Below are 17,127 nucleotides of genomic sequence, written 5' to 3' on the forward strand. Positions count from 1 at the left end.
ATTTTCTATTTTCTAGAGGGAAGAATTCTGATTAAGTTTTTAATGTGGGTAGTTATTGAGGGGATTCACCCAAGTTCATAACTAACATAATCATCTAGAGCAATATAATTGTCATAATGGAAACCTAATGAGGATTGCCTGTTAATGTCGACTGGAAAAAAATACGGTATTGAAAAAATGAATATTTCTCTCAAGTAAATGGATATTTGGCAAAAAATATTCTCACTATAAAGAAATGTCAAAAATCCGAAAGAATTATATTTCTGAAAAGCTTTGTTGGGGAAAAATAGAATGGTGTTTTTTCTTTCAATCTTGAGTAAGAGGTGAATTCACTCACAGACTCCCCATGCTCAAGATTGGGGAATAAACGTAGATTCCTCAATGGAATTGTATACTGCAAACACAAAAACTAAACCCCACCAATTGACATGGAAATCTTCGCCCAAATCTACCTTTAACGCAGAACTGAAGATTCTGCTGAATCAATTGTACTCAGAAATCCTTAAGAAATATTACTGTGCGGAGTAAATATCACGGCTATATTTACAAAAGAATGACAATCAAGAAAAAATGCCGCGGGGAAATGAGTAATCCCAGTGTACCCCAGTGTGCCAGGGTTAACAATCGATAACGAGGTCGTTAGGGATATCCTAACGAGCTCATAATTACGCATGATCTTTTCTGAGCGAAATAATTCATAAAACTATCTGTCACATTTTTTATGAAATTTTCCATGAGACAGGAAAACTTGGTCGTTTAGTGGCCAAGTGCCATTTTTTTTTTACTATTAACAAATGATTTCAAACAACTGAATGTTTAACTTTGCACAGTGAGAGAAAAAATTACTTCTGCCGAAAATTTATACGTTGCATGAAAGAGATCTATTATCGTATTGAATCGATCTAGTTGGAGGCGATGAAGAGAGTTTCCACCCATAAATGATCATTTCCGTTGTAGTAATTGTTTTCGTAAGACATTTGCATGTACACTTCTGGCGGACAAAACATGACTTTCTAGACTTGGTGCACAATATAGTATTCTTCTTAAATGTATTCGTTCTATGGTGTAATCCTGTGGGGTTCTCTCAGATCAAATGATTGTAGTACAATAAATTATTTTTTTTCCTGCCGACAGTTCGAATTCTTCTAGGGATATCTCTAATAGTCATGACAAAAATCTAATTTTTGTGAAAGATTTTAAATTTCTTTCTGTCAGGTAGGTTCATTTCCCTGAAGTATATTTCAGTAGTGAAGTGGTAAAAGGAGATAAGTCAATTTTGATTATTGACCAGTTTTCAATCAATATCTCGGAATCTAAGGGAGATGGCAAAATTTTTGTTAGAACCTTTTTTGTGGAGCCGATTGAGTGCTACAACAAATGTAATTACGAAAAAATCGATATCTCCCTTAGATTCCGAGATATTGATTGAAAACTGGACAATAGTCAAAATTGACTTATCTCCTTTTACCACTTCGCTACTGACTTGTTCCACATCATCAAATATTCGCAGATATAATTCGGGGAACAGATAATTTTTCGGCGGAATTGATTTTTCCTACCAGTGCAGAATGAGAACAGTTCCATTCAAATGCGAGAGCTTGAGTAAATGTCAAGAGAAGTATTTTAGGAGAGCCGCAATTTTCCGAACGATTTACTCTGAAAGTGCAATGGCTTTGTTCCTGGCACTCAATTTCCATGAGATTTGCACAACAAATGACTCCAAACGGCTTTTATCATCACCTTATTACTTCACGTGTTGAATTGATAATTGAATATTATTGATCCCACTATCTTTCAACCATTTTCCATCAGGGATTCTCTCTCTTCCCTTCCTTTACAGTAGACACCCGCTATAATCGCACGCCTGGGGCTGTAGGGGAAGTCGATTCGGCGCGACATTATTTCTGCACCCCCACCATTCCCCCGGTCTTTCCAAAATCTAATGTCAGAGTATTTTACATTTACGATCTCCCAGAAAGGCGGAACAATAGCGTATCTAAGAAATCATCGATGTGTTGACATTTGGGAATCGAGAGCGGCAGGGAGAGGGGAAAGTCTTCACGCTAGCAAAAAAGTGATCAAGGGAAAATAACAGGTGACTATAACAGTCGCGAATATAACGAGAGTCACACGGAAAAAACTCTCTAGAAAAATTCTAATGCTAACACGGGAAAAAACGCACAAATTGAAAATTTTATTGAGTAGCACGTGAATATTTCCCACTCTTATATGAAATTTTCAATTTGTGCGTAATACTCCGCGTGCCTCGGAATTGTCGAAAATTTTCCAAAAATTTTGTTGCATAACAACGAGGGGGGTATGTTTGGCAGCTCTGTGCGCTCGGGATTTTTTGCCACACTTGTCGCACTTGTTGATATGCAGGAAAACTTGAGGTAAATTTTAGACAAAGTTAAAGCACAAGGGGCATTCGGTTGGATTATTCCCCCCATCTGAATCGCCAACCATAGGAAGGCAGTATTTGAGGTTTTTGCGGAATAAGCAACGATATTTTTATTCAAATTTAAAGTATTGCTGAACAAAATGAGGAATGAGAGGAGGAAAATTATTTTTTCATCGATAAATTTGAGCAATTGAAAGTACAATTCAGTAGTGAAGTGGTCAATCAGTTTAACCCTGGTGGGAGATGAGGAATGGGGGGAAATTGGCCGAGAGTGGCCAATGTTGGCTGGCGCTGGGCGACTCTCGGCCCACTCTCGGGCATTCCTCATCTCCTACCAGGGAAGACGACTTAGCTCTCAGTTGAGTTTTTGTTGAATAACTCAGAATTTAAGAAAGATAGCGAAATTTTTGTTAAATCTTTTTCGATAGTCTTCACTCACTGAGAGAAAAATCTGAAGTTCGATTTGCAATAAGAAAATAGTTGAGGCAGTTTTGGTGAACGATACGATTTTTTTTGTATGCGGCACATAACATTATAGTAACTTCACAAGCGCAATTTTTGCAAATCAAAATGCAGTTAAGGATGTATTACACTCTTTTCGCCAAAATTTACGTTTTTTAAATTTTTCTGGTAAATTATTGATCGGATTGATGTGAAAAAATATACCGTTTTTGCGTTTTATCATTACTTAATGACTCACGAAATTTCATGATCGTGCAATCGTTTTTCTGCGTTTTTTCTAAAAATTTTCGGAAATTCACAAAACTTGAGAAAAAATGCAGGAAAAATGATTGCACTACCATGAAACTGCGTGAGTCAGTCAATAATGATAAAACCCAAACACGGTATACTATTTTGCGTCAATCCGATTAATAATTTGCCAGAAAAATGAAAAAAACGTGAATTTTGGCCGAAAGGGTGTAGTACATCCTTAAACTAACCAAAGTTCAAAAGTAACCACGACAAATCTATCGTGAGTAGAACTATAAAATAGTTGCAATGACTACATTCCATTGTACTAATCACTTCTCCGGCCATAGTTACCGTAACCCATGCGAAATTGTTGAGGACTTTTTGACTATAATTCGATGGTGATGGAATATAGTCAGAAGAATCATATTTTTCTCTCAGTGCTATTCTCTACAAAAACGATTTTTAGGAAAATTTTGCCAATTCCTTTAGAATGTGAGATATTCATCGAGAACTGGCACTAGAATGGACTTGACTTAAACCGTTTGACCACTTTACTACCGAATTATTGTAAATGAATGTGGTGTGATCTGAGGAAGTGACGTCAGCAGTGTTTTGAGGGATGAGACTGGAAGACGTCGACGGCGGTGATTGTTCATCGGAAATGCACGGTCCATCCATTCTCACCTTTTTTATTAGAGAGCCGTGATGTTCAGTATCCAGTTGCACGTTGTTATTAACAAAAATATGTTGTGACGTTCTCACACTTTACCGTATTATTTTGGACAATTCTTTACATTGTAGTCAATAATATCGAGATATTCTCCGTCAAATCTATCCATTTTAAAACTTGAGTTTCGTACACGTGAACTTGACCAGATTATTACCGATTTCATTCGGGTTTTCCTTTGTTTATCGATAATTCTGGTTACCATGCAACGAATTGGGAATTACCAAAAAATTGTCGAAATAATGCTACCCCCACTCCACCGCAAAACGTCAAATACTGCACTTCTAGTAAGTGGCAATTCGATTGACGGGAATAATCGTAGAAGTCCTCGGAAATTTTATCAGAAAAATACCTAGAAATTTAACGTTAACAGCACTAGAATTTTTTGTAGCCAGTGGATTGGGATTTTTTTCAGTGCCAGCACTAGAATTATTCTAAAGAATTTCCGATGAAGATGAAGTGTATCGAATTCTTATCGCCGACTAATTTAATTTGTTTCGCCAGTATAATAGAAAGTTGCTGTTTCACCTGTCGAAATCGCATCATTATCCAATGCATGTTATCGATTTGAATATTATTCTGAACCTCTATAATGGATATTCGGACGAATTAAGTACCGCTCATGATGAAATATTTCAGGGAAATTTATTAATGCCAGATAGGATTTCGAATAATCTATCGTAAACAAATTTTTTCACATCTTTCGCAAGGATAAAATCAACGTGATTGAAGTTTTTCCATCTTACAATCTCGTAATATAAAGTTCTATTTGGAGGTAATTTGCTGATGAGGGCGACGTCGTCTTCTAGGGTTGAAAGTGGATCATTCGGAGCTTTGAAGAATACCATTGGAGCCACGATGTTTGTCAAATTGTAAGCTGGAGCCTTCGTCTGTCCATAATACCGGAGATTAGTTTCGTCGTTTTTGTGATTGAAGTAATCGAATTCCCCTGAAATATATTTATTCATTCCACACTGAGAAAAAAGTATAATTCGGTTTATAAATTGTATAAAGGGACATCTAAACAAATTTTTAAAGTCGTCATTTAATCAATTCAGAACATTTTTTTTAGTTATCATGGGACAACCGATTTTCAAAAAAATTCAGAAATTAAAAAAACTAATCGATGAATTGAATTTTAATTAAGGACGATGGACAGGGCTTAATAATACCTATATTTGGAAAAAAAGATTCAATTCCATCCATTCCCTAGCGAACAATTGAAGAAAAACTTTGCCACACACATACATACGGACACGTTCTAAAAATTGCGTTTTCGGACTTTTGGATTATAATGGATCGATATAACACAAAAAAATCAGAACTTAAATTTGAACGATTATACTGCTTCTGTTCGGAAACAAAAACTTGGAAAATTTGAGCCTAAGAAATTTTAAAGAAAATGTCTCAATAGAATAAGACTTATATAACAATCATGTTCTATTGACTTTTTCTATTGAATATTTTCTATCGAACACTTCAATAGAATCTATTAAATTTCTTTATTAAATCGTTCTATTAAATATTTTCGTGTGTGATGTCTCTTTCCTGAAAATTGTTACTGAACTGTCCATTAAATTTCAATAATATGAAAGAAATTTGCGATTGAATTAAATATTTGATATGGGACTGTGAATTTTCCATTGAGTGAATAATTCTAATTTCCTAAAAGGGATTCCCAATTAACCAAATAATTGGCAAACTTCCTGCCTAAATTATTGATTAATAAAATAGTTCAGAATTTGAATATTTAAATTGATGATTGCTAAAATAATTAAAAATATAAGAGTGATATTAATAAATGACAGCTCCAAAATTTAATGGTAATTATGAATATGACTATCCCTGGATGAATTCTCACCAGTTCTTACGAATTGAAAATAATGGAAGAAAACTTTGGCAGAGCATCCCGCTGGAAAGAACTGGACAATTTTCAGCAGCAAATCCTAGAAGAGGAGAGAACAATTTTAATGTAAATGTATGTGAAGAAAAATTTCTGCAGGAATCGTTTTTTAATTAGCGAAATTCATATACTCTACCCGTGACATAGCCAACTGCTCACGATCCTTGCCGACGAACGTGTCAACAAAGAATAAGCAGAACTCCACCATGAAAGAGTTTGCTAAACATACTGATTCCACAAATGAATATATAAATTTGTTCCGAGGAACAATCTCGAACGCTTTGTGAGGTCCTTCCAAAAAATCAGCTGCCATGGACAAAAGTTTTCTCGTTAAATTCGGTGTTTTGAAGAACATAACTGGTGCCATGTGAACCACTAGATTCAGTTTGCTATTGAAGTCTGTCCGATTTGATAGTAATATTGTGCTGATTGTGGTTCCAAGGGATATGCCAATGTAGGACAATGACGATCGCTTTGTCACGTCGAGGACGTAGTCCATCATTGCCGGTAGATCTTTGATTGCGTACTCGTCCAGACTTATGAAATATACACACAGAAAAACCTAAACGTAAACCCTTCCTGAAGTGTATTTTGTGCTTGAAGTTGAAGCATAAATTACGATTGTCTCAAAATCGCCGTAAATTACGATTACATAAACGTCATTTACGATCTCGTATTCGTTAATTACGTTCAAAATCGCCGTAAATTAGGATTACATAAACGTCATTTACGATTTCGTATTCACAAATTACGGTTATATAAACGTAATTTACGAATTCATATTCGTTTTTTTTCGTATTCACAAATTACGGTTATATCAACGTAATTTACGACTTGATCTTCGTAAATTACGATGATTTTTTCTGTATTTTACGTTTAATTATCCGTAATTAACAGCGAAGAAAAAAAACGTTATTTCAAGCGTAAAATACGATGTTCTTTTCATGAATTACACATCAGTGAATCCTCAAATACGTTTCTAATTAAGATGGTAATTTTCGATTTCTTAAGCATAGCCAACTAATTTGGTCATTTTTTCTACAATGAAATGCTTTTTTACTTTTGTAATCGAACATCAGAGCTTTCATTTGAGCCCCATTTGACCCCAAGTTTCCGGACATTGTACCATGATTTTATTGCTTAACTTTGCAGGTCTTTAAATTCCAATATTGAACCATTATAAAATAGAGAAGGGTAGGGCAAAACGGACTCCTACGGCAAAACAGACCACTCACAGAAAATTGGTCATTTTTGTTTTTTTTTCTTTGTTCAAATCAGGAACACTGAATGTCTTGAATTAAAAATAAGTTTCAGGATCATAATCATTACAGGGATTTTATAGACAACAAGTGTCGTTTAACCGCAATTTGATCAGATTTGCTAATCATCTAAAACCACAAATGATTTTGAATTTTTGATTTTGCTTCCATTCGAAAGCAAAAACTATTAAAAAAATTAAAAAATTATCAATTTTATGTCAGTCGTCCGTTTTGCCCTGCGGTCCGTTTTGCCCTACCCTCCCCTATTTTTTAAATCTAAAAAAAATTGAAAGTCTACTTTTGAAGGAAGATTGATGAAATAATTTGAAAATTGCGATTTTTGCAAATTACGAGCATTTTTTATGATTATTTTTCTCACTCGGATTTCAGCTAATCAGAGCGCAGTATATTTGAGGCTGTCAAACGGTTTTATTTCGGAAATCTCCAAAAAATTTCCGACGGAAATTCACTAGTAGCTTTTCAAATGTTTCTCATCTTTCAACGCATTTCACGTTTAATATTCTGTGTGACAGATAAACAAAAAAGTGGGTTGTAAATGTATGGCTGTGTAAATGTATCCGGATGCTGTTCATTGCACTCTGCTTGGCCGAAATCAGAGTGGAAAAATAATGCGTCAAATACCACTCGTTCTTTAAAACTAATCTGATATTTTCCTCAAGCTTCCCTGCCTAGGAACGAGTGTGTCAAATTTTGTAGAAAAATCGCACTCGGGATTTTAAACGTGCAAAATTTCGAAGTTATCGGAAAATATCCGATAATTTTAAAGGACTAGTGGTATCACTACTTAATAATTTATAAACAATCAATTATTCACCATAAAAATCATGAGCTCGAAATTGTAACAAATTTATTCATAGTCAGAATTTTACCAGAAATAGATTTAATGCCTAAAAAAATGAGGTTTCCGAAAGTGTAAACAATTTCAATTATTTATTTATAAACAACCAATAAGATTTTCATGACGGAGCAAAACCATCAGACCTCATATTAGAGTCGGACCTCATATTAAATTACGTTTAGCAAACCGTAAATTACACTTAGGAAAATGTAATTTACGTTCAGGTTTGTCTGTGTGTAATACAATTGAACTCACGACTCGTGAAAGACAAACATTGGGCAAAAATATCAGATAGGTATACTCGATGATATTTGCTCCTCGGTCAAGACCATGGATTTGTCGTTTAAGAACAATAATGCACGCGCCATTCAACTCCCTCAATTGATTTGTACCCACCTAAAATCCCAAAATTTGGAATCTTCTGGTGACAATGTTCTATGCTTGCGACTGTACGCACTTCCTCTCAAATTCCCCAGCCAAACATCATACCCAGCATCTGCTAGTAGAAATGCTGCACACAAATTTATAGTATTTGCAATCCAATTATCGATAAAAAAACAATACCGTAATTTTTGTTTTCCGCGAATCGTTGGAATTTGATTCTGCCAATTACCAATATTTCGTTCGCGCTGTAATATAACAAACATGTCTGCAGTCCCTGTTAATCCGTGCTGCAAGTAAATTGGAGGTCCGCAGTGGGAACTATTGCGGGGGTGATTCGGGAGGATCCTAAATATTGATAACATGTAGCCATCCTCCGTTGTGACGCTGTGCCACTCCGCCCGTCGTCCATGCTCCTCAACGAGTCTCATCTATATTCCATCAATATTTTAATATCTAGATCTACACGGAGAGGAAAGCTGAATAAACAATACTAGAAAATCGAGGCAAATTTTAGTATAGGAAGGGTAATCGGGGAGAGAAATTGAGGTTCAATAAAAAATACCTTCTGCGCAGGATATCTTACTATTCGCTCGATTAAAAAAGCACATCTGGATGCAAAGATTAGTGTTTCCTGTACAGTAAAATTTCCCAAATGGCAACCAATGCATTCCGATATTATCCTGGGTGAATTTATATTAATCTATAGAATTATTACTGAAGGTAGAGGGGAAAAAAACAGACAGGGTAACAGAGAAATACTTCCAATATGGGATTCAAGTTGTAATGTTGAATTTATTCCAAATGGTTAAGAGTGGAAGGGGTCGATTCAGTTCACTGGTCAAATATGTATGTTTCCGTGCAATGTAGAATAGAGTATGACAATGATTGGGGGATAGATAGAAAAGGTGACAAGTACAAGATTCTAAAAAATTTGTCGTCCTTAACACTCCGTGGGTCGCGCAAAAGTTATGAATGCCCATAAATCGACACAATGGTAAATTTGAAAGATCTAGAAAAATTCTGAAAAAATCCAGAGTGATCTAGATCGTATACGGGACTTGAGAAGTCCCGTAAGATTTTTCATGTTCAGTTAGCCTTAATTATATATTCAAACTCAAAGTCGCCATGTTTTTCTGAAAATCCTCCTTATACACAGTACAGGGCCCGACGCTTCGGAATAAAAATTTGAAAATCTAACTACTTATGATATTTTTGGAGGAGATTTTCATTGATAGAGCTTCTGGACTCTAAATCGCTATATCTCAGGAATTACTCAACCCATCAGGCTTAAATTTAGCACAGATTTTCATTAGTTTCCTCTATGAGCCAAAATTTCAGCTTTTTTGTAATTACTTTTTGGGATATATTAACACACTTCTGGACAAACACACACACATTCACACATACGCACAGGCGTGGTCTAAAAAACATCATATCTCGACGTTTCATCCACCCTCAGTCACGTCCGAGCAAAATTAGAGAATCGAAAAAAATGCATTTTCAAAGCTTCCATTTGGAAGCAAAAATCGGAAAAAGTTCCGCGCGGCGTCCATAACGCAACTACACTGTTAGAAATTTCTTGAAATTTCCGTCACAACGTCATCTCAATTTTCGATGTTATGAGGTTGAATTCAATTTCAACTGAAAGTGTTCACTAAATTTCTCATTCATCTTGAAAATTCAAGAAAATTGGGTTTTTCATGTTAAACAATCATTGATTTTTCAATGAAATCTTGAATTTTCAAACTCATCGAGAAAACTAAACATATCGCATACAATTCAATTTGCAATAGATTGAAAATTAAGAAGAGTTGTTACCTGAATTTTCAAAATTTTCAAGGTTTTTCAGTGTCGTATGGACCCGAAAATCGAGGATTGCTTGAATATTCAAGAAATTGATTCGAACTGATTCGTCTATGAGTAAAAATATAGACATTTCATGTAACTTTGTTGTTGTTAAAAATTTTAAGCTTTTTCACTTGAAATTTCAAAAGTAATTTTCTAACAGTGTAACGGAGTGTTAAAAAATGAATTTTCGAACTCCACGAAACCAAACATATTTGATGAGATCATTTTTTTGTTTGAGCCATTAAAAAATTAAATTATTGCCCGTAGGGCTGAATATTGATCGGAGGTGTTTAGGGAGCATGACAAAAAAGTCTAATGACGTTAAAAAAGAGACTTTGAAAATTCCGCGTACCAACTGCCGGAAAAGTCTTGGGGCATGAGACTTCATTTTTCTCAGGGAAATATTCGATTTTAAACTTTTTAATGTACCAACAAACATGTGAGACTGCATCAAGACTCGATCAAGACCACAATTTGAACACGAGAACTCGATCACTGTACTATTTCATCATTTACTTACGAAATCGAGAACGTAAAAGTCCGTATTTTTCGCCTCTTTCTGATGTCGAACTCGCGATATCAAACTAACTGGCGGGAGCAACCACGTGAGCATAAAAAAAAAGATCACTGTTCCCTCTTTTTCGAACATTTTAAATGATTTCTATGCAGAAATGTTGAAGCAAATCTGAACGCCTACCACTTCGAACGCGAAGTTATAACTTCATCTGTCCTAGTTACTCAACCTTCTTATGTTATATTTCCATCGTCCGTTTTTTTACGAACATTTGTTTTCTCGGCAAAAAATCGAAGGCAATGGCAAATGTCAAAGTTGCATAAACATTTGTTTTCGTTTTTGTTAAGTTACGTTTTTAGTCAAGTATACACTCATTAACTCTCATTTGTCGATATACAGAGAACAAAAGGTTCCAATGGATAAGTAAACATAAAATACGGAAAAAATCATCGTAATCTACGAATACGAAATCGTAAATTACGTTTACTCGCTTCGTTCGGGCCCAATGACATAAATTCTTGTATGTCACATGGTGATAAAAGTATTATCTAACTCAAATGATTATAATCCTCGCCTTCAGCTCGGATTATAAAGTCATTCTATAATACTTTTATCACCTGATGACATAATATACTATTATGTAATCGTTAATTACGCTTATCTAATGGTAATTTACGGCGATTTTGAGCGTAATTTACACTTCAAATTCACATGTAAAATACGACTTTTTAAACGTAATTTACGTTTAGGTTTTTCTGTGTGGATCTTTTTTTCACTTCTTTTTCTGATTAATGAAAAAGAGAAAAAAAAAGTTGTTTCAACGATGAATGAGAAGAGAAAAAAAAGAAATAAAAAATAGAATCTTAAAAAAAGTTCAATAAAAATCCAATAAAATTTTCTAGAAAATGCGATGGATTTCTCTATTAAGGATGCTTAGCCATTTTCAGCAAATCTTATTTTTTCATGTTCAAGAATAATTATATAATTTTTTTGGCTGATAGCAGAACATATGAGACTAACTTCTTTGATGTTAGAAAAAAATTAATCGCAATAGTCTCGCCAGAAATAAATAAACTAATTTTTCCTTATACACGGGCTTTCATGGGACTTAGGTTGAAATTTAAAATTCACCTACTATAATACTCTAAAAATAGAAATAAAAATAGAAGGTAATGTGCAAAACTATACTGAATCGATTTTTACTAAACATCCTTAAATAACTTCATACGAGTGTTCTTCCGAATATACTGGAATAATTCAATCAATGTACAAGTATAAATCAATCCTTTCCTTCATTCACGTAATCCCTATCTATTATTATTATTGACTCATCGATCCTGAAATAGAATTTCCACCTAGAAGTAACATAAAAAATCCATTCCACAGCCATCGACAACTTCCAATAACGAGGAATGACAAAAAAAATTCATTCTCGTATCACGATCATCCTCAATGACGTTCGACACGTATCAGTGTGCGTGAATGGCTGATTGGGACGCGAGTCACGCGCTTGTGCATCTTGGATGGGGACCTGCGGTATTCCAAAGGCGCCAGATCCAATGCTCCGAGTATTCGCGCACTGGCACACGCGCTTGAGGAAGGGCCGAACCGGTAGCGGGTCGATGCCTGCGAGATATTCTGGTTCATGCGAATTATTCTCCCCTGGCAAGGCCGCGCCAGTCTGGCGTCGAATATGTTTCTTTATGTGGTTCGTTTTATTTTTTTTTTCCATCGGGAAAACAGGAAGAAAATTCCAAAACAAATGCAGGAGATTTCAATGATTTTTTTTTGGAATTTTCATTTTGAAATTTCAATTTTTTGCGGAGGATTCTTCTTTTTCCATGAGTATGCTAGGTAGCATACCTAGAACGTAGACATGAAGGTGTGCGTTCTAGGGGTTATTGTAGTAGAAAAGAAAATTTTCTCAAACAAGCCAATTTTTCGGGGGGCAACTGACTCCATGCACTGTTAGAAATTTTTTGAAATTTCATGGAAGATATTATAGTAATTCTCACGAGAGTGACATTGCATCGGATTTCGGAAAAAAATGGTTATAAAATTTCAAGTTTTAAGAAGAATTCACGGAAATCGGAAGCTTGGTCCCCTCAAGCTTATAACTAACATGATTATCTTCTAGAGCAAAATAATTGTCAAAATTGAAACCTAATGAGGATTGACTGGGAATAAGTCGACGGGAGAAATACGGTATTGAAGAAAAAAATGCTTCTCTCAAATGGACATTTGGCAAAATAATTTTTCGTCACTCGGCCCGATAAACGGCGCTTACTCGGGCTCTGTCGAGAGGGGGTAAAGAGAGTTTACCGCGGCACTTGAATAATCGGTGCTCCAAGGAGGGTAAATGAGACGCTCGGTGCTCCAAGGAGGGTAAATCTCACTTACCCATCCTAGGAGCGATAAAGTGGGCGTCACCATGTGCCCTGACGTTCCCCCCACTTGGGCATGCGCTCTGCGTTCGGGTAAACGTATAGTCGGATGAGCTGTACAGCGCCTCTAGCGGCCTTCTCTACAACTTAACCCACTAGTGGTAGCCATGTTGTTGTGTGTCATTGAGAAGATTTATCATTAGAAAAAAGTCACTCTCCGAGTTTTTGTTCAATTTAAAGTTGATATTTTTGTTCAAAAAACAACAATTTCTAAAATATCAGTATTTATAACGTCGACTTCTGTTCTTAATAAAAGAAGAAAAATTGAACAGCTGAGTATCTTCTTTTATCTTTGATATCTGTTCTTATTTTCTATTTTTTATGCAATTTTCTTTTCACAGGTCCAAAATTACCGTCATCAACCTACTGTTTTTGGATATTTTGGCGGACTTTACTAGTTATTTATTTTCGCATCAACTGATATTGATTTTATTTCGATTTATTTTTTTCTATTGCTTTTATTTTTTTCTTCAGTGGGGGGGGGCTTCGCCCCCCCCCAACCCCCCCCACCAGGGGGACTTCGTCCCCCTGGACCCCCTCCCGCGCCCACACCCGCGTCGGGCCTTCGTGACGAAAAATAGTATATGCCATTCGGGCGATAGCGTTGGTTTGTGAGTCGTGTGGAGTTTGCAACACTCGGCATGGCAAGCGTCCGACTCGGATCGCCTTCGGCGATCCTCGTCTCCTGCTTGCCACGCCTCTTGCTGCAACTCCACACTCCTCACAAACCGCCGCTTATCGCCCTCATGACATAATGTACTATTTCGTCATTCCGGCCGTAGGCAGCGATTTACGAATGCGTAGTGACGACAAAAAATATCATTCGACATACGGCCTAAAAAAATTTTTCTGACTCATATGATTGCAACTCTCGCCTTCGATTCGAGCTGTAAATACATTCGCCAGAAAAGTTTTTTGCGGTCTAATGACGAAACATACTATTTCTTCATAATGCCCGCACACGGCGTTTGCCGGACACGAAGTGCGATGAAAAGTTGTTTTCTGTCTCGTGTGATCACACTTGTCAGCAAATTTTTTTTTGGCCTTGTGACGAAAATAGCTATTTTCTCAATGTCCCACCGGTCAAGAAACACTTTTGCGTATTCGTATCAAAATATACTATTTTCACACCCCTGTATGGAGAGTTCATATTTTCCTCCCGCTCATCAAAAAGCAAAATCTTCAAAAAACGAACCTTCCTTTGCAGGCGTGTTAAAAAATCGCATGTGTCGCAATATACTATTGTGTTATACTATTATATTTTTCATCACGCTGTGTGTAAAGTGACATTTTACGCACCCTCCGCGTGCGCAAACCCCCACTTCCCACACATTGTGATGAAAAATAGGGTTCGATACTCGCGGGAAAAGTGTTTTTAGACTCATGGGATTTTATCACTCGCCTTCGGCTCGTGCTATAAACCTCCCACGAACCCAAAAACACTTTCCCGCAATCGTATTGAAATATACTATTTTCATCGGTTTTTTCTCTTTGAATTTATTTATCATATTGAAAATAATCCCGGTCCCCCTCCTACCTCTTCCAAATCTCATCCAACCATTCCCTATGGCTTCACAAAGATGTGGAACGCTATATAAATTTTCTTCTTTAATGTAAAAATGTGGAACGCTTCACGATTTTGCGTGTAACTAGTGCGTAAAGTTCTACTTTTTCCCACACACGTCTATCATCCGATTTTTTGTAATACTTGCATCAGTGCATTGTTCGAAACAGTAGTGGGGGTTTTGTGTACAAGTGCCTAAAGTTGAAAAGCGTGCGTAAATCAAATTTTGAGTGTGTAAAGCATCACTTTCCGCACGAGAATTCCCTTTATACACGAAAAGTGCATTTTTCAGGCAGGTATCACAACAAATATTTTGTATTGAATGAACTAATTAATTTACTAATGAATTACTTTCGAGACAATCGAGAGAAATTCTGCGAAGGTATTAAAAATAACAGACCACTGAATTTCAATTTTCACATATTTGTTCATATTTATTTCGTACATACTGTTCAGTTCAATTGTAAGCATAGTCTTGTAGGCATCAGAATCATTATCACCTGAGTGTGTTAAGTAATTGCAACATCTTGTGCATTTTCCACTATTAAAAATCTCAAGACAGATACTAAACATCAGACAAGACGAGACGAGACGAGTGCAGACATTATCATTCATTCAATTTGGCATTTGTTGAATTATGAAGATTAATCAATGAAATTACTGAGTCTCGATGCACTGGAATGGTTCAATACTCCTATCTAAATCGGCAGTTCACGGGTTCATGAAATTTCCCTGGGTTTGATGAGTCGGAGAAGTAGAAAATCGCACGATTCACTGAATGAAAATCGTGATTTTGGTTTTTCCCTTGGATTTTTCGGGCCTTTCAGCGATTGCTCCGTCGTGCTGTTGTCCTCAGCTGCTTCTCAATCTCAAATTGACGCATGTCCGCTCGCTGGAGGAAGTCCTGACGCTCCAGGAAACCGTCTCTACCTTTGTTGTGGGTCGTTATCTCTTCATCGAGATTTTCCTGTTTTTTGAAATTGTCCCAGTCGAGTTTTGATTTTTCTAGGGTTGAGATCTTTGTTTTTTTGCCAATTTGACCGAGGACGGAGGAAATACCACCGAGGCCACCTTTTTTGGCCCCTCCACCACGTCCTGAAGGCCTTGGAGCAGCCTCTGGAGTCGGCCGGGGCTTCTCTGAAGAGAGAAGGGACAGTCGAGCTTCTGCCGAGGTCGCTGACACTTCCTTTTCGATTTTTACTTCTTCCCCAGCGAACTCAAAGACTTTTGTTATTTTCACCTTCTCTTCGGGCTTCGGGCGAATTGGGGGAGTAGTTGCTCCACCATTTGTGGAATTCTGGGGCTTTGGTCTCGCTATTGTACCTGAAATATTTTTGAGTGGGTTAATTTCAACTGGGAGATAAGTCGACTTAAACCGTTGTACCACTTTGCTACTGATATAATAATAAATTGCTGTGAACCAAATAACTCATCGATTCTGCTGAAATATTTTTTTTATTTTTAGCGTGATTTGCCGCGAGGGGTTTGCGACTGGCCATCGCCCGAAGGCCTTCAGCCTGGTATTTACAGAGATACTTAGTTGAATGTTATGATAATGTACCGTGTACAATAGAGATCAAAACACAAAAAGAGGTAAATACAGATTTCTTGTACATTGGAAAGTATATGGGATGTGAGTGAAACAATTTGAAAGGTTTGATAAGAATGAAGAGAGAAAGTAGAGAACTATCTGTTGAAATAATTTACCTGTATCTTTCATGAAATCAGCCCACAGTGAATCAGCTCGTTGTTTCTCCTCCTCCTCAGTCAAAACCTTAGCCTCCTCCTTCTTCTCCTCAGTCTCCAGGATTTCTTCCTCAACCCCGCAACGTTTCCTCCGCTTAGAACCCTTTTTACACCTCCGACCACGTTTCTTCCCTTTCTGCGTCGTCAATTGTTCATTCTCGTTGTTCTCGTCTTCAGGACCACTCTCAGCATCACCTTCTGACTCCGCCTCGGACACAGCCTCATCAGCTCCATCGGGCACGTAATCTTCGTCGTCCTCGTCTGAATCAGAGGGCAACTGATGCTCTTCAGACATAACCTCGAGTTTAGTCCCCTTTTAGTCAACAAATTTGTTAATCCTCAATGTCACAAAATCCCACAGCAATCGGCTGATTACTGGTGATATCACTCACCCCTGATTTATCCCCTGAAGGCCCTACTTTCTTTTTAATTCAGAAAAGGGAGAGAATGGGAGAGAGTCCTTTGTGCGGGTGGCAAATGGTTGACTGGCGTTCACTCAATCTTTTCGTCACTGATGTTCTCGAAACTTCTTCTGTCACATGCTTGTGATATCAACAATTTCCCTGTGTTGCCTCTCTATTGATAATTCGGAAGTGATTCGGAGGGAAAATTGCGGAATATTGATGCAAATTGGTGGTCCACGTAAGAGGGCAATTTTTTTTTCTCGATGCAAAATCGTTCACTGGAATGTTACTAGGTAAGCAAGCCTAGGGATATGGGCAACCAATGGGATTGTCTACATAGGGTTTCTCAAACCATTTATGCTGATCGGTCACTTACCATTG

The 17,127-nt window shown here is 36.9% G+C and overlaps 2 protein-coding genes across 3 annotated transcripts; both read right to left on the minus strand.

Annotated features, from left to right (window-relative positions):
* Window positions 1-4,456: 4,456 nt before the first annotated feature.
* Window positions 4,457-8,654, minus strand: LOC114841740 (gastric triacylglycerol lipase-like). The gene is made up of 4 exons (XM_029126838.1): window positions 8,456-8,654; window positions 8,239-8,353; window positions 5,861-6,260; window positions 4,457-4,795 (listed from the first exon to the last, which is right to left on the minus strand). Exons 1-4 carry the CDS (start codon window positions 8,652-8,654, stop codon window positions 4,457-4,459), a joined length of 1,053 nt encoding a protein of 350 aa, XP_028982671.1.
* A 6,349-nt stretch (window positions 8,655-15,003) lies between these two features.
* On the minus strand, window positions 15,004-17,019 carry LOC107048765 (craniofacial development protein 1). Of its 2 annotated transcripts, XM_015272125.1 has the most exons (3): window positions 16,735-17,019; window positions 16,304-16,655; window positions 15,004-15,919 (listed from the first exon to the last, which is right to left on the minus strand). In XM_015272125.1, the coding sequence occupies exons 2-3, from the start codon at window positions 16,635-16,637 to the stop codon at window positions 15,420-15,422; spliced, it is 834 nt and encodes a 277-aa protein (XP_015127611.1). In that variant the 5' UTR covers window positions 16,638-16,655; window positions 16,735-17,019; the 3' UTR covers window positions 15,004-15,419. The 2 variants fall into 2 exon arrangements, with proteins under 2 accessions (XP_015127611.1, XP_015127610.1); XM_015272124.1 differs by having other exon boundaries at window positions 16,304-17,019.
* Window positions 17,020-17,127: the final 108 nt, after the last annotated feature.

Source organism: Diachasma alloeum, unplaced genomic scaffold, assembly GCF_001412515.2.
Source record: "Diachasma alloeum isolate Michigan unplaced genomic scaffold, Dall2.0 Dall_scaffold_00197, whole genome shotgun sequence".
Lineage (NCBI taxonomy): Eukaryota > Metazoa > Arthropoda > Insecta > Hymenoptera > Braconidae > Diachasma > Diachasma alloeum.

What these genes read in the sequence shown, in the direction of transcription:
- LOC107048765 (XM_015272125.1), bottom strand. Translation starts at nt 16,637, where the DNA reads ATGTCTGAAGAGCATCAGTTGCCCTCTGATTCAGACGAGGACGACGAA. An exon ending in TGATTTCATGAAAGATACAG is followed by an intron (nt 15,920 to 16,303) that starts GTAAATTATTTC and finishes AAAATATTTCAG; the next exon opens with GTACAATAGCGAGACCAAAG.
- LOC114841740 (XM_029126838.1), bottom strand. Translation starts at nt 8,654, where the DNA reads ATGAGACTCGTTGAGGAGCATGGACGACGGGCGGAGTGGCACAGCGTC. An exon ending in ACAGCGCGAACGAAATATTG is followed by an intron (nt 8,354 to 8,455) that starts GTAATTGGCAGA and finishes ATTTGTGTGCAG; the next exon opens with CATTTCTACTAGCAGATGCT. An exon ending in TCCAAATTTTGGGATTTTAG is followed by an intron (nt 6,261 to 8,238) that starts GTGGGTACAAAT and finishes ATATTTCATAAG; the next exon opens with TCTGGACGAGTACGCAATCA.